This window comes from Chrysemys picta, chromosome 2, assembly GCF_011386835.1.
Source record: "Chrysemys picta bellii isolate R12L10 chromosome 2, ASM1138683v2, whole genome shotgun sequence".
Lineage (NCBI taxonomy): Eukaryota > Metazoa > Chordata > Testudines > Emydidae > Chrysemys > Chrysemys picta.
The window spans coordinates 207,369,628-207,386,568 of NC_088792.1; the positions used below are offsets into that span (position 1 = coordinate 207,369,628).

The 16,941-nt window shown below is 44.6% G+C and overlaps 1 protein-coding gene and 1 long non-coding RNA gene across 6 annotated transcripts in view; one reads left to right on the forward strand and one right to left on the reverse strand.

The window, feature by feature from the left end:
• LOC135981690 (uncharacterized) overlaps nucleotides 1-16,032 on the reverse strand; it is a 30,164-nt gene extending 14,132 nt beyond the window's left edge. The window contains exon 1 of the long non-coding RNA XR_010598826.1: nucleotides 15,628-16,032. This is a non-coding gene — a long non-coding RNA (uncharacterized LOC135981690). The remainder of the gene's footprint in view (nucleotides 1-15,627) is intronic.
• Nucleotides 766-16,941, forward strand: part of MYOM1 (myomesin 1) — a 98,974-nt gene continuing 82,798 nt past the window's right edge. For 2 of the 5 annotated variants that reach the window (XM_065585321.1, XM_065585320.1), the window contains exons 1-3: nucleotides 781-921; nucleotides 4,232-4,303; nucleotides 4,453-4,987. In XM_065585321.1, coding sequence (XP_065441393.1) covers nucleotides 4,297-4,303; nucleotides 4,453-4,987 — 542 coding nt within the window. In that variant the 5' untranslated portion in view covers nucleotides 781-921; nucleotides 4,232-4,296. Of the gene's footprint in view, nucleotides 922-4,231; nucleotides 4,304-4,452; nucleotides 4,988-16,941 lie in introns of all 5 variants that reach the window. The other 3 variants (XM_065585322.1, XM_065585323.1, XM_065585324.1) reach the window with 3 other exon arrangements.

The following is a 16,941-nucleotide window of genomic DNA, read 5'->3' on the forward strand; positions in this document are numbered from 1 at the left end:
GTGTCAAGTTTCTGTGACTTAAATGAAGGAAAAAGAAAACCCCATTTAATTATCTGTGGGCTAAAGCTAAAGGAAGTTTTCCCTGACTATAGCTTAGTAGAGATAATACTTTTATTAATTTAGAAAAAAATGTTGGCTCTTAGAACTGTAGTGTTTATATCTAGTTAAATGCCTGGCATGAGGTTATGTCCTTAATTTAGAATCTTATCTTAAATATGATTATAAAAAATGTGACAGCTTGTCAACAGACCGGAAAAATCATGTTTTCTATTTAAGTGACACTCACTGCTTCACCTTATGGACATTAGCCATTAATTACCTCTCTGAATTCTCTTTCATTTAGTTGGAATCTGTTCTGTACATAGCTATACATGTTATGTTGATAAAATCATGTAGTGTAATTTGGACATAAAAAAATCCAAGGAGTCCATATAAAATTCAGGTTACTGAACACTGGCTTTTGCAAATATGGAGACTTCTCTTTTCTACTTTAAAATCATGCTGCAGAACATTCTCTTCCTTTTTCTAAATCTGATTGCATTTCAGTGACAAAAATATATAGAAATGATCTTGAACTGAGATACAGATTTTGTGTTGAATTTAGTGAGGATACTTAAAAGAGAGAACTCTTAGCTTGAAGCTACAGTCATCATGTGTTTGCATAGAGATAGCTCCCTGTATCTGTCTCTATCTCTCTCCCTCTTTGCTGCTATATTTATCAGCCTTCCTGGCCATAAAAGGTCTGGACTGTGGCTCTGACATTCCACTGACTACAGGCATTATTTTTGTTCTGGACCTTGGAGTCCAGTTCTTAGCCCCGGTCCTGACACCTCTTTGCTGGATTTAATTTTGCTGGATTTTTCTTTCTATCATTCATCCACTTCAGGACTTTTATATTTGTCATTGTTCATTTGGCAACTGGTAAGTGTTCCATTTAGACAGGAAATATTTCTAACTTGTAAGCTCTCTTTATTTTGAATCTGTACTCTGGATTGATGGTAGCTCCCTTTAATCTTTTGAGCTCAGTAGTTAGTTGAGGGAGTTGTGGTAACAGGTTGGAGAAATCTGAAAGTGTAGCTGCAGAGACAAAGCCAATCCGTACGGGGGCTCAGTTATTATCAGCTCAGCTATCCGAACAGATAGCTATAGGACTTTTCAAACGATGCATGAGTTATTAGAGGTACAGGAGACTTTTGTTGTATAAATTCCTCTTGAATGAGAGAAAGTGTAAATAATCTTCTAAATATTTTCTAATTGTATGGGATTTATGGTGAATTCTGAAGCAGATGAAGTGACACTGACTAAGCTCAGAGGAAAATCTGATATTTTTTCCTCTGTCAACATTTTTGTTTTTCTATTTCAATATTTTTTAAAAAAGGATTTTGAGTAGATTTTTAAAAGCACAAACTATTCAGACTTACTACTAGCTCAATGGATAGGTTACAAATTAAATATTTCTATAGTATATTTATATTGTACAAATAAGTACAGAATATATGGACCCAAAAGCTGTACCTGTGGGTACCTATGATATGGACCATTGGCCACCCATGTCTAGGCTAGGCTCTGAAGTCACAAAAGCATATACAAATTCCAAGGGGAAATGCTACCCTCACACATAGCTGGGTACTGTCAGGATGTACTGAGCATGTTATAAAAATTAAGACATAGGACTCAATCCTACTCCACTGAAGCCAAAGACAAGACTCCCATTGATTTCAGATTTTCTTGTGGGCTTTTAAAGGAACATAGGAATTGCCATATCAGATCAGACTAACCTGTTCCTACCAATGGTCATTACCAGATTCTCAGAGGAAAGTGTAAAAACCTTATAATGGACAATTATGTAATAACATGCCTAACATTAGTTTCTAGCTAATGTCAGGCAATTAGCAGTTAGCTTATGTCCTGCACCATGAGGCTTGATATCTCATGTAAGTTTGTATACTAGCTAGTGTAACTAACTAGTTAGTGCATATTCATATCTGTATAAATGTATAATCTTCCTAAGAATCCTACTGAGCTCTTTGCTACAGTGATTTCTTGTGGCAGTGAGGTTCATAAGTTAATTAAGTTTTGTAGAAAAAAGTGTTTCCTTTTAAAAATGTTAAATATTTTGTAAATAAATGGCTGACTTTAAATTCACTGACTGTTCTATTGTTCTCATCTTCTAAAAATGTACATAGGAATGCCTGATTTAACTTCTCTCTACTATGCATTTTATTTTATACTCTTCCATCATGCCGCCTCTTATTTTGTCTTGTTCTCTAAATTAATCAGTTCTAGTCTTTTTAATCTCTCCTCCTAAGGAAGTCTGTCTAATCATTTTAATTGTCCTGCTCTGGACCTTTTCTGTTTGTTTCATATCCTTTTTGAGATTGGTTGACGAGACTTAACGCTGAAATATTCAAGATGAGGGCGTACCATAAGCAACAGGAACAATGCAACTGCTAGTATCCAGAATGAAGCTTGCCAGTGCTGGAGACAAAGCTGGTGAAGATGAATGGGGATCAGCTGTAGCACTCTCTATGACAGGAAATCAGAGTGTCTTGCTTCCTTTTAATGTATAGAGCAAGACTCATCTCTTTGCACTAGCCTGTCTTCTGTGGACATGGATTCACTCTGGCTGGCAAGCCCTATCCCTATCTTTGTGTGGGGGAATGAAGATGATGAAGGTGTAGAAGAAGAAAATAAGACTTATACTACAGTGATTATTGCTATATGAATAAGAAGACATATAGTTTATACCAGCAGTTCTCAAAGTGGGTCGTGACCCCATTTTAATGGGGTCACCAGGGTTGGCGTTAGACTTGCTGAGGCCTGGGGCCAAAGCCAAAACCCGAGCCCCACTGCCCTGGACCAGAGCCTGAACCCGAGGGCTTCAGCTCAGGTTATGGGGCTCAGGTTACAGGCCTTGCTGCCTGGGATTGAAGCCCTTGGGCTTGGGCTTTGGCCTCGCCAGCCTGGGCCAGTGGGGCTTGGGCTTTGCGCCACGCCACCAAGGCGGTGGGGCTCAGGTGAGTTCAGGCTTTGGTCCCCCCTTCTGGGGTCGTGCAGTAATTTTTGTTGTCAGAAGGGGGTTGTGGTGCAATGAAGTTTGAGAACCCCTGGTTTGGATATATCAACCTCCTTCTTGTTGAAAATTGAGTTTATTCCTAGTCTTTATTTTCTTTCTTATAACAAGTTCTAACTTCAAGATAGAAGTTAATCTCTCACCCCATAACTAATTATTTAATTGCCTCTTATGAGGGACTTCAAATATTTTTTGAAAGTCCAAATAAAATATACCTTCTGGTTTTCTTTTATATACTACCATAACTCATTGGGTCCTTCATGGAATTCTAACAGATTAGAGAGGCGTGATTTTCCTTTACAGAAACCATCTGGTTTGTCCCTATCCTATCATGCTCATCTAGCTATTTAATAACTCTGTCCTTCATTTTTTGGTTACCTGGTGTCCAGTTTACCTTGTACTGGCTAGCTCTTTGGTCCATCATTTACGGGATCACACGTAGCATCTTTTTAAAAGATAAATATAATATTGGCTACCCTCCAGCCCTTTGATATAGCAGTTTATTTTTTTAATGATAGTTAAGAACTCTTGAATGAATATTCCACAGCGCTGCTATATAATTGCAATTTAAATGATCATTTTGGTTCTAACACATCTTCTTTTGATACCTCAGAGACCCGTAACAGAAGATAAACTATAACTGGAAAAATGTATTATGAAATTAGGAAGGTTAAGAGGAACTATGAAGAGCAAATTGCCAAAGACATAAAAATGAATAAAAAAAACTTTTAAGGTATATTAGAAATGGGGATCCTGCACAAGAGTTAGTGGGATCACTAGATTTCCAGGGGGAAAAAGAGCAGTCAAGAAAAATAAGGACATTGGAGAGAAGCTAAGTGATTTGTTTGCATCTGTTTTCATCAAAGAGGACAATAGGCAGGTGTCTCCCCAGTGCCACTTTTGAAGGTAAAAATGAAAACGGGAGTGAAATTCTAGCCCCAGTGAAGTCAATAGCAACACTGTTATTGAGTTCAGTGGGACAGGTTTTCACCCAGATATTTAATGACAGTTGAGAACTTTTGAAAGAATACTCCACAATGCTGTTAACTTTGCCATTGAAAATTATCAGTTTTGTTATCAGGACAATATAGCTGTGAGACTTTGGCTAAGTTGTATCAGTGAGCATAGGAACATTAAAATTCTATTCTTTTTTCATAGTTTGATTTAGTCCTGGGGATTACTTGGTTGACTCCAGATCAGAACAGGATTTCTGAACCCTATGAATGACATGTGAGTTTCCTGAACCCTAAAAAAATTGTATGAAGATTGTCCTAAGTGCATTGATTTGACTTAAGGAAAAGTTTTAGGTTTTATATTATTTGTTAATTCAGAGGTTTCCCTGATTTGAGTTTTCTTCTGTTTAATCTATTCTTTTTCAGACGGTGCACACCTTAGCATTTCCAGGCAGAAAAGTGCAGTGGACAGTGAGTTAGGAGGCACCATGATGGCTTTACCTTTCTACCAGAAACATCACCAACACTATGACCGTGCGTACCGCCACAAAGAGCTGCAATCCACTCTGAGCCAGTACCAAAAGGAGGAGAAGCGTAAATCGGCTGTCTACAGTCATGGGTCTACAGCCTACACTCGTGGATCTGCCGCCTACCGCCATGGGTCTGCAGCAGCCTACAGTCATGAATCTGCAGCAGCCTACAGTCATGGATCAGCAGCCTATGGTCACGAGTCTGCAGCCTACAGTCATGGATCTGCAGCCTATGATCATGAATCTGCAGCTCACAGTAGGAGGTCTGCTGCCTACAGTCTTGGATCAGAATCTCTCAGTAAGATGTCTTCAGCCTATGATCATGAATCTGCAGCTCAGAGTAGGAGGTCTGCTGCCTACAGTCTTGGATCAGAATCCCTCAGTAAGAGGTCTGCTGCCTACAGTCTTGGATCTGAAGCCTACAGTCACGGGTAGGACAAAACACAGCCATATTTTTGGGACAATGTTGGGGAAAACTGTTTGCTGAACTTGCCCCCCTTAGATCAGAGTCAACGCTCCTATTGACTTCCAGGAGCAGGCACTGTAATCAATAATGTTAATATATTTTCCATACTTACTGCTTTCAGTTAGTTCTGGGGAGGTGGAAGAAATTTAGTCCACTTGTTGGAAGTACTGTGGTGACGGGCCCACTGTAAGAAGAACGTAGATAACTAGATAGCTTTTCTAAGGTGCAATGGCTGTGTTTTTACATTATATGCACAGTTCATATTAATGTTCAAATTGTCACACTGTAAATTGGTTGAGAAGCTTGGTATTTTCAAAGCAGAAACAACATGAAGTTTTTGTCAGGTGCAAGAAGAGCATGTCATAATTGACACTGAAATAATATAATAAAACATTGTCTAAACAATTAGATTAGTGGAATGTGCTAGATTTCCTGGCCTCAGGAACTTCAGTGATAATAAAAGCAGCTAGGGTAGTATTAAAGCAAGATTAGTACTGCAGTTAGCAATAGAAGAAATGATCATCAAGTCATAGCAGAAAATATCTACTCTCAATTACATCAGCGTAAACTCATTAAAGTCACCAGTGTACTTCAGAGGAGAATTTGATCTGTTAGGCCAAATTCATGCTTGGTGGAACTCTTCTGATATCAGTGGAGTTACACTAGGGATGAATTCTACACTCAGGTCAATAGAGTTACACCAGAGATAATGAATTTGGTCTAATGCATTTAACAATTTTCTTACAGAAACATAACCTTAATACGTTTCCAGTTATTATGAAGTTTTCATATGAGTAAATAGATTTGATTTTTATTTTAAGTCATATATATTATGATGGCTTCCAGGCTGCTCTATTTTAAACCAGATGCCAACAGCTTTTAAAAGCCATACTAACCCCCAAATCCAAACCCAAATATAGATCTAGATCAGAAAATTTTAAATAACCCCCATTCTTATAACGGGCTGATGCATGACACTGGATTCTAAATACAAACCTAGATTTTAATTGTGTAGCTTAAGCCTATCTTGGGAAAAAATATGCCATTTGAATTTTGAGCTAAATTCATGGCGGATAGGTCCATCAATGGCTATTAGCCAAGATGGTCAGGGACACAACCCCATGTCCTTAAGACTCTCACTACCAGAAGTGGGGACTGGCTGACAAGGGATAATTGCCCTGTTCTGTTCTTTCCCTCTGAAGCGTCCGGCACCTGCTACTGTCAGAAGACAGGATACTGGGTTAGATGGACCATTGGTCTGACTCAGCATGGCCGTTCTTATGTTCTTATGAACTTATGCTCGCATCAGTTCTTATTTTATCCAAACTGGATCCTTTAGACCAGTGCTTCTCAAAGTGGTTGTCGGCTGCCAGTCCGCGGCGAGTTTCCTTATAAGAGCGTCGAATAGGATAATAATATGGCACCGGTCCCTGGCAAATTGGAAATAAAAATGGCCAGTCCCCCACATCAGATAGCTTGAGAAGCACTGCTTTAGACTCTGTCATACTCAGTGGTGCAAGTAAAATCCATTTCTTGCTGGTAGGGGGCGGGGGGCACTTGCTAAGGGGAGCATGTGACCTCCCCACGTGACCATCCATGTGACTCCTCCCCACCCCAGCCCCAGCCTGGAGCCCCCATGTTCTCCCTGTCCCTCCCCATGATCCATCCCACGTTGCCTATGGGAGAGCGGGGGGCTCTGTCCTCCTCCTGCTGCGCCAGAGACTTTGGGAAAGGAGCAGAACATGGGGCCACTGGGTAGCCCCATGCTGGCAGCTCCTCCGGTGCGGCTGTACCACCCGCAGCCCCACCCCCTGCCCTTCCACGCAGCTGCATCTCCTCCGTCTGTACAGCAGCCCTGCCGGGGGGCGGGGCTGGCAGTGTACAGCTGTGCCAGAGAGGAGTTGCCGGTGTTCTGCTCCTTTCCCCACTGCAGTTCCTGGGAGAGCCCTGTGGTTCAGGGCCCTCCCAGGAACCACAATGGGGAAAGGAGCAGAACCCCCAGCCCCACCCTCTGCCCTTCCATGGAGCTGCATCTCCATCCTCCGTCCATGTACTACAGCAGCAGCCCTGCCAGAGGACAGGGCTGGGGGGCAGGGCTGGGGGTGGTACAGCTGCCGGAGGAGCTGCCGGCATTCTGCTCCTTTTCCCTGCTGCCCCTCCCTGCGGGGAAAGGAGCAGAACCCCCAGCCCCACCCCCGTCCTTCCACAGAGCTGCGTCTCCCACTGTACAGCAGCAGTCCCACTGGAGGACAGGGCTGGGGGGCAGGGCTGCGGGTTCTGCTCCTTTCCCCACTATGGCGGGGCAGCGGGCAAAGGAGCAGAATATCAGCAGCTCCTCTGGCGGCTGTACCGCCCCCAGCTCCACCCCCCAGCCCTGTCCTCCAGTGGGGCTGCTGCTGTACCGATGGAGCTGGAGGAGAGGCAGTTCTGTGAAAGGGCTGGGGGTGGTACAGCCACGCCAGAGGAGGCGTGGGACTGCCAACTCCTCCTGTGTTTTTCTGATACGCTGTACTGGCTATAAATAACTTGCTGGTATGGTGTACCGGAGTGTACCAGTGTACTTGCACTGATGGTCATACTCATAGGACCAGATTCTCACCCCTCCTGTGGCTTCTTTACACTGCTTCAGGGCACGTCTTCACTACCCGCTGGATCGGCAGGTAGCAATCGATCTATTGGGGATTGACTTATCGTGTCTAGTGAAGACGCGATAAAATCGATCCCCGATGGCTCTGCCGTCGACTCCAGAAATCCACCACGGCAAGACGCGGAAGCGGAGTTGACGGCGGCGCGGCAGCGGTCGACTCACCGCCATCCTCACAGCCAGGTAAGTCGACCTAAAATACGCAACTTCAGCTACGCTATTCACGTAGCTGAAGTTGCGTATCTTAGGTCGACCCCCCCCATAGTGTAGACCAGCCTCAGTAGCACAAAGCAGCCATATTAGAATTGGAAAAGGTAAAGAGAAGGGCAATGAAAATGATTAGGGGTATGAAACAGCTTCCATGTAAGGAGAAATTAAAAAGATTAGGATTGTTCAGCTTAGAAAAGAGATGACTAAGATACAGATATGATAGAGGTCTGTAAAATCATGAATGGTGTCAAGAAAGTGAATAAGCGAAGTGTTATTTACCCCTTCACATAACACAAGAACCAGGGGTCACCCAATGAAATTAACAGGCAGCAGGTTTAAAACAAATATAAGGAAGTACTTCTTCACACAATACACTGTCAACTTCTGGAACTCATTGCCAGGGGAGGATGTGAAGGCCAAAAGTGTAACTTGGTTAAAAAATAATTATATATGTTCATGGAGGATAGGTTCATCAATGGCCATTAGAAAAGATTATCAGGAATGCAACCAAGGCTCTGGGTGTCCCTAAATCTCTGACTGCCAGAAGCTGGGACTGGATGACAGGGGATGGATCACTCGATAGTTGCCCTGGTCTGTTCATTCCCTCTGAAGCATCTGACACTGGCCATTGTTGAAAGGCAAGGATACTGGGCCAGGTGGACCACTGGTCTGACCCAGGATGGCTGTTATGTTCTCATGTTCAGAAAGCATTACTACAGGGGCAGCCAAGGATTCCTTGAGAGACAGTCTATGCTACCTGCATCCCTCACTTTGTGTAGTGGATGTGTCAGGAAAGGTATACTGAGATGCAGAGTGGATTGCACAGCATTTGACCTGATCCCCAGATGGCCTGTCATGTAGGACAGTGGTTTTCAACCTTTTTTCATTTGCGGACCCCTAACAAATTTCAAATGGAGATGCGGACCCTTTTGGAAATCTTAGACATAGACTGCAGACCCCCAGAGGTCCATGGACCACAGGCTGAAAACTAATGTAGGAGACTCAGTGGTGCAGAAAGCATTCTCAGTGCATTTGGCATATACTGTAAAGAGTTTTGTGGCGCTGGATCATGCTCAGTGTAGATGGAATGCTTGTCAGTTTTAGCAGCACGCTTCTAACAAGCTCTGCTGAGTATGGAGAAATGACAATTTTCAGAGGCTTATTGACAGGGACCAGATCAGCTAGGACCAACTGCTGGCCTGCTCCCTGACTGACTTCTCTGCTAGAGAGCCATGAGCCAATCCGCACTGCCTGGGAACTGACAGAGTGGCCACAGGCCCTGACTGGCTGCTGGTTTCGAAGCTCTGCTTATAATCCTGGCCCTGACACCAGATCAGCAGCTGCTCAATGCATACTGTGCCTGCAGCTGTGCTTGCCCTTGTTCCAGTGCCTGCTCCCCTCTGGCTTCAGACTTCTGGCTTCAATCCCCAGCTCTGCATGACTTACCACTCTGGTTGACCCTCCAGTTCTGGCATTTGGCTTCTGCCTTTCCAGTACTGAACCCTGGCTCCACCTCGGGGTTACCCAGCTCGGGCATTTGACTTCTGTCCCTCCAGTACTGACTCTTGGCCTGTTTCCTGGACTCTGCCCATCCTGGACCCAGCGCTAACTGGTAGGCCGAACTCTTGCTTCCACCACTAAGCCTGAGCACCCATGGCCCAGTCAGCTATAGTTTGAGTAGCCCCAATACAAAGGCTAAGGACCCACATCGCCGGCATGTCCCCCTCTGGTGGGGGCCCATGCAGAACTTGCAGGTGCACAATGCGGCCCTACAAGCCCAGGAGGCTTCACTATCAACCCTGGCTCTTGCCCCCCAGATGCCAAAAGTCCCACTCCCAGACAAGTTTAGTGGTGATTGTGGTCAGTTCTGAGGTTTCCTAAATCAATTCAGGTTCCTCTTCTTGTTACACCCCCAATTGTTCCAATTGTTCCCCACAAAGCAGTAGTCTGCTCACTGGGGAAACCTTGGCCTGGGCCTCCTGACTTGAAACAGTAAATCCCCCTCCTGGGTCAGTTGGAGCAGTTCATTCAGGCCATGTTGGTTCTCTTCAGTGACCCCCCACCACACCCAAACTGCTGAAGCTGTGCCGCAAGCATTACAACAAGGGCGTCAATCAGCCACCAATACGCTGCCAAATTCCATCACCTTTCTGTGAACACCACATGGAATGAGACTGCGCAGCGTCATCCATTTCAGATTGGGCTGAACGATGATATAAAGGATGCACTGATGTGGGTTGAGCTGCCATCCCATCTTACAGCCTGATCAACATATGTATCAGAATTGACAACTGTCTTCATGAGCAGTGCCGTGAACGTGGCCCAACCCCGTGAGTCCTGACAACACCCAGGCCTTCCACCGCTCAACAATGCACCTGCTCCAGAACCCATGTATGTTGACTAGGCCCACCCAGGATATCAACTGGGAAATCTCTGAAGTTCAGGATTCGGTTCCTCAGCTAGGTGTGGTGCTCTGTCCTCTAGTGGCACCTAGTCCAGCTAGCGATTCATGAGTCTGCTACAGCGTTGGCTAAGAGTCATGTGGCTTTTAGGTCATGCAGTAGAGCCTCATGCAATAGCTCCAAGCCCCCACTTGTAACCCTGACAGACCCTGGTTGTCGGTGGGCAGGATTGAACCTGGGACCTCTGGAGCCGTTCTATCAGTTCCAAGGCATTAGAACATAAGAATGGCCACAGCACCTGATTGGCTGTTGGACTGGTAGTCCTGCTTATAAGCCTGCCCCCCCCTCACCCCACAGCAGCTCAGTGGCTGCTCTATGAGTACCATACCCACAGCTATGCTTGCCCTTGTTTTCAGTCTCTGCTTCAGCCTGCTTCCAGTTCCTGCTCCCTTCAGACTTACAGCTTTGATCCCTGGCTCTGCCTCTGATTTATGACTCTGGTTGACCTTTTTGGTTCTGGCATTTGGCTTCTGTTTCCAATACTGATCACTGGCTCCACCTCTGGCTTATGACTCTGGTTTACCCTTCAGCACTGGCTTCTGTCCCTCCAATACTGACCTTCATTTCCTATATCTGCCCACCCTGGACCCAGCTGTAACTGGTTGGCTGAACTCTCGTCTCCACCCCTACACCTGACCACATACAGCACAATCCGTTACACTTTTAACTCAGTCAAATCTGGGTAGATTTTCAGGGGGACCAAAAAATAGGCATCTCTCTGACACTCGGGTGACACCTCAAACGCCACCAGATTACATTTCCCTGATCCAAAGCATGGATGTACAAGAGCTCTTTGAAGAAATGAAGAGGAAAAAATTAACATTGGCAAAACTGCCTGTTGTTTGCTAGCATCATTTTTGGAAATGGTTGAATCATTTTCATTGAAACTATCCGAAGATATTCAGCCTCAGGCAGGGACCAAGTATGGAGAATTTCAGCCTTAATGGTTACAGTTTGTGTGAATTATAAACAACTAAAACCCAAGGTCTGGAATGGAAAGTGTTAGGCAACTTTACCGATAGGCATCGCCACTAGCTCTGCCCCTTACTTCTGTACAATGGCAGAGCTAGACTAATCCCACTTATTTTCTTACATTGAAGGATTAATCATTCAAATTTGTGTGCAAGATTTCAGTGGTTTTTCATGTGTATTTTTCATGGCTGGCAACATATTGTTCGCTGACAGCAGCTAATAATCCAGTGCAAAGGAACTTGTGCTGTAGACTTGTTGTTCACCACAGCATGGGTCAGATATTTACTTAAAGAGAAAATACAAAATATTTGGCAAAACTTGAGCTTGAAACATGTTCACTTATTTGCAGAAAAATAATGATCACGAGGACATGACTGAGACAAACCAAACAAACAGAAAAACAGGGTGTTTTTTTCAGTATGTGCAATTAATGCTTTTGTCAACAACAAATAAATATCACGAGCAAAGTAATGAAGCTAGGATCAGTGCAGAGTTGAGTAATTCATACGCATTAGTATCTGTGAGAAACACAAGAAGATAAATGAGTAATCTTGAAATCTCTATTGGCACTGCCCCCATCCATCAGTTTATTATAGGTGAGGATTAAAATGAGCTAGCTTACAAAAGTGTCAGGCAGAGCCAGAAAATGTTTTCATGAGACCTGCTTCATGAAAGCAGTGTGACCAGCAATGTGACCTGGCCGCATGATGAATCTGTCAAGAAGTTAAAATGAATATAATAAAAAGAGTACTTCTCATCTATCTGGAAGAGATTGGCTCTCACATGTGTCTGATGAGGCTCCACATTTTTTTTGAGTCTATAGCCAATTCTCTAGTCTACTATGTCCTCTTTGCACCATGTAAACGTAAACACTGCAAAGTGGACTTAAAAGAGGAGGAGATGGCCCAAGGAGAATTTCCCTTTCACAGGGGAACTCTGCTTGCAGAGGTGGCTCTGCTATCTCCTATACCAGATGCACTCCCCACCCTCGGTAAAAGGGGAGGGAAGGGGTGTTCTGGGGGCATGCTGGGAATAGGATGCCTGATTCTCCATCGGTGTAAGGTCAAGTTAGAGTTGCTCCCCTGCAGCTCTAACTTGTGTTGGGGCTGGCGGCTCAGGATCAGGGAGCTACAATCAGTTCCTTGAGCATTCCGACCCCCATTGTACCCGGGCGTCACTCGGGTGGAATGGAAAATCTGCCCCTACAGGCCCAGAAACAATGACAAGACAAATCACATAGGGTAGATTTATATTTAGTACATTTATCTGGGGGCAAGATACCAAAGCAAAGCCACAGCTTGGGGTACAAAGGCACTGTGCAATGATCTCAGATTGGGCTTCTATTATGAGAACTGGGTAGAAGTTCACATTGATAGCTATCCTGTTTTTACATCTATATAGGATTACATCTGGGTTTACATCTTTAGGGACAACTCTAGTTCTGCTCCCATTTCATGGGTAAATTCAGTGAATCTGAGCAACTGAGAAACACTGGCATTAATATTAGAAACACACTGAAAATTTTGCAAACTATATCCAGAAATGAGGACAGTAAGCTCAGTTCACAATCCTGCTAACGGATTACAGATAGCGTCTGACCTGGATAAAATATACATATATTAGTTTGGGAGATCAAATTAGGCTGAGAGCTATTTAAAGGTCATGGTAGTGTTCCTCTGTGAAATCAGAGAGCAATGTTGGTCTGCTAGGTTCTTCTCCAGGGAAATTCTGTTGCACATATCAAGTAAAAGCTTTGGTCACAACTTATTGAAATAAAGGGCAAGATTTTTGGAATCTGTTTTCAAGACGGTAGAGGCCTCTTTCTTAGGCCAGCTAAATGGTGACTATAGACAGAATTTATTTATTATAGAACACTATAATAAAGATTGTGAATAACCAAAAAGGAACCAGGAGGTGCAGTGATACCGAATTTGTCTTCATATGCAAACAACTCAATTTGAATGTGCTCGTGTTAGTCCTTCATATAGCCCACTTTGCATGGAATGGAAGCTAATGAATGATATGAAGATTAGGAAAGAAAATGAAGTCCAGTTCTGGGTTTTCTTGACAGAAAGCCTCAGTGAAAGCCTGAAACATGTTTATTCAGCTCTTCAGTACAGTTCCTTTGCTGTTTGAAGCTTTTCAATACTGTACAGGGACAGACTAGATCTCACAGGAACAAGCCTGTGCTGGGGAAGGTGAAGAGATGCACGGCTCTAGCGCATGCACTACAGTCAGTCTTTCTATGACTGTTTACTCTAGGCCAGGGTTTAGGAAGTAAATAGTATAATGGCTAATGAGGGTCAGGCTGGAGAATCTTGCCTACGTGCTCGGGGTTTTACTGATCGCCATATTTGGGGTCGGGAAGGAATTTTCCTCCAGGGTAGATTGGCAGAGGCCCTGGAGGTTTTTCGCCTTCCTCCGCAGCATGGGGCAGGGATCGCTAGCTGGAGGATTCTCTGCTAATTGAAGTCTCTAAACCACAGGATTTGGGGACTTCAACAGCAGAGTCAAGGGAAAGGGTAGGGACGGCTTTGTGGCCTGCATCATGCGGGAGGTCAGACCAGATGATCATAATGGTCCCTTCTGACCTTAAAGTCTATGAGTCTAAGTGCAGATTGTTAAAGTAGTTAGTCTGTGAATAACAAAAGCCAGGAAGAATTATAGGGTCGGTGTGGGTCCAGTAGCTGGACTAAGAAATCATATTGGTATGCTCTACAGTAGAGTGGTGTCTCTTATCTGCCACAAGAAACACTTCATCGGGGGCAGTTTCTGCACTCCGGAGACCACAGGGGCTGCAACTGTAGCTGGCCCTTAGACAGGGGGAACAAGAAAGGTGACGGCTCCAGTGCTTTTCTTACTCTCACAGGGGCAGACTATGGTCTGGTCAAAAGGATATAGGGAATAATCTCAGATTTCTGTAGCAAAAGAGCGACAAGCTGGGTGAGATATTGGTAAACCAGTGAAAGATATTCCTCACCCATCTTGTCTCTAATATCCTGGGACTGGCACAGCTACCATTACACTGAATGCTCCCTGTCGCAAAAGAGACTGTAGGAGGTAGCTCTCATGGGAGATTCAGCTCAGTCGATTTAGTTAAAGGCAGTGAGTGGGAAATTTACAGGGCCGCCCAGAGGATTCAGGGGGCCTGGGAAGGACCCCCTGCCGCGGGTCTTCAGGGCACTTCAGTGGCGGATCCGGAGCGGAAGGACCTCCCACCGCCGAATTGCTGCTGAAGACCCGGAGCAGAAGAAGCTCCGGGGGCCCGGGCGCCACAAGAGTTTTCCAGGGGCCCCGGAGCGAGTAAAGGACTCCACTCCAGGGCCCCCGAAAAACTCTCGTGGGGGCCCCTGCGGGGCCCGGGGCCTGGGGCAAATTGCCCCACTTGCCCCCCCCCCGGGTGGCCCTGGAAATTTAAGGCAGGGCAGGGGTATGTGTGATATTTTTATCATATGCAATGGCTCTCAATGAAAATCTCAGGTCCATTCTTGCTGGCCAGGACTACACATTGTAATGGAAATCCCTACATGAATCTGCAGTACCTGAGGGGCCTGCAGGAATGGAACTGACCTTTTCAGTAATACCAGTTGTAGAGAAAATAAAAGAAGGGATATTCAGCTGCAAATTTTTAAAGGCACACTTAGATCACTTCATAGGAAATGGAGTATGCAATTTATTTTATCTTTGCAAACTCATTTTATTTTAGAGAGTTACAGTTAGGGAAGACAAAGATACTTGGAAAAAGAAATCACAAGTAAAGCAAAGGGAAGGGCAGTGGTAGTCTCAAATACAGGTAATTTTTAACCCCTTTAAATATAAATTGATTGTATTCATTCTTCATATGTTGTTTTGTTTTCTGCCTATCTGACAATCACTGTACTCCACTTGGCAAAGTGCTTTGAGCCATAGATTAATGGGCCCTGTATTTTTACTATAGCTCTAAAGCCTTTTGTGAGCCTTTATATATATATATATATATATTATATATATTTGTGTTACTTTACTTTCCCTTCCACACCAAGGCTCCACCAAGGGCCATCCCCACCCACTTTATGGGAAAAAGAGTAGCAGCCCCTTGGTGCTTGTTCTCCCAACAGCATTGTGATATGTCATGTGAATAACATGCACAAGGAAGTAAGGGGGCTCTTTATGCTCCCCCTCCCAAATTCCTTGTGTGGGTATAGAGTCTGGCTTGTAGTCTTGTGCACAGTCTGATTTGAGAAAAGAATTGACTAGAACTAGATATGAGCCAAGGAAGTGAGGTTCAGTTCCTAATCAAAGTTAGGTTTAGGTTAGGTGTGACAGGGCTCCACTCACCATGCTGGTGCTTCCTGCTGTCCGTCTTGGGGATTAGCTCTGCAGGCTGGTACGCCCTCTCCAGATCGTGCCTTGCCCGCTGTCACCTGCTCCTGGACCCAAGTCACTCCAAGAACTGCGATATCCTCTTCATGACACAGCCCTCCGGCCATATCACAATATGTGCTCCCCCATTCCAAGGGTAAGTGCTGCAGTCCAACTGTCCCACCATTTCCCCAGTGGCAACTGCAGCCAGCACCCTCTTTGCCCTTGCCTCAGGGACTCAGCCTGCAAATCCCAGCAGCCAGCCAGGAGCTCTCTCTAGCTCCCCCAGTCCCTGCTAGCAGCACTGCTCTGTCCAGGGTGCTAGCTTCTTTCTGTCTGCCTGCCAGGCACCCAGTTCTCCCTCCTTAAGCTCCAGGGAGTAACTGACTGCTCTGCCCTGCAGCTCTTCTTATATGAGTCTACCAGGCCCTGAATGGCTGTTCCTTTCAGCCCCTCTCTAATTGGCTGCCTCCTGCACAGCCTCCCTAGGGCTCTATTAATCCCTTAGAGGCCAGTGTTGGGCCATCACGCTACTGTTCTGGGTTTGTGCTTCAGGAAGAATCAAGGGTGGAAAAGGCCTGGGTTGGATTTAATGGTGCTGAAAAATTGAGTGAACTTAGATTTCCACCACTTTGGGCCTGACATCTAATGAAAACAGATGTTCCCTTATGTTTCAGTTAAATCTAAATGAGAATTCAAAATTGGTCTCTCTAGATTTGGAAACAACCAGGAATCAAAAGGCAGGTTCAGATCCAGGTTTTCAAATCTGAACCTTAGGAAATTTGAAGGGGTTCAAATTCAAGATGCCAGTTTTGAACCATTTTTAAGTAATACATGAATAAGACTTTTTGGTGGGTAAAGAACTTAGTTTTCCTTCTGAGTAGCGCTCATTTATGAACAGTAACTAGCATGCTTTGGGCTTGATGTAATATTTTTACCACTTGTTTGATGCCTTGTCACAGTGCATTTGTGGTTTGGCTGCAATGCTCTTATTATATCATCCACAAATCCTAAAGATGAGTATATTATCTAACATTATACTACTGCATATCTTGTTTCACTCTCATGCTCTGTGTTGCTATGTCTTGATTGTTGGTTTATGCCTGGATTTTGGTGCAGGAGGTTATAAAGCTTGGAGTTTCTAATGGATTTGCTCTGTGGCTGCTGCTGAGCAGTGCTCCTGAAGGAGCCATACTGCCACAGGGCATGGGGGCTAGTGGAGCAGAAACCATCCCCTAAATGTCTCTGATCTGAGTGGTATTGGGAAAATTCTATGAACAGAATTTTTCT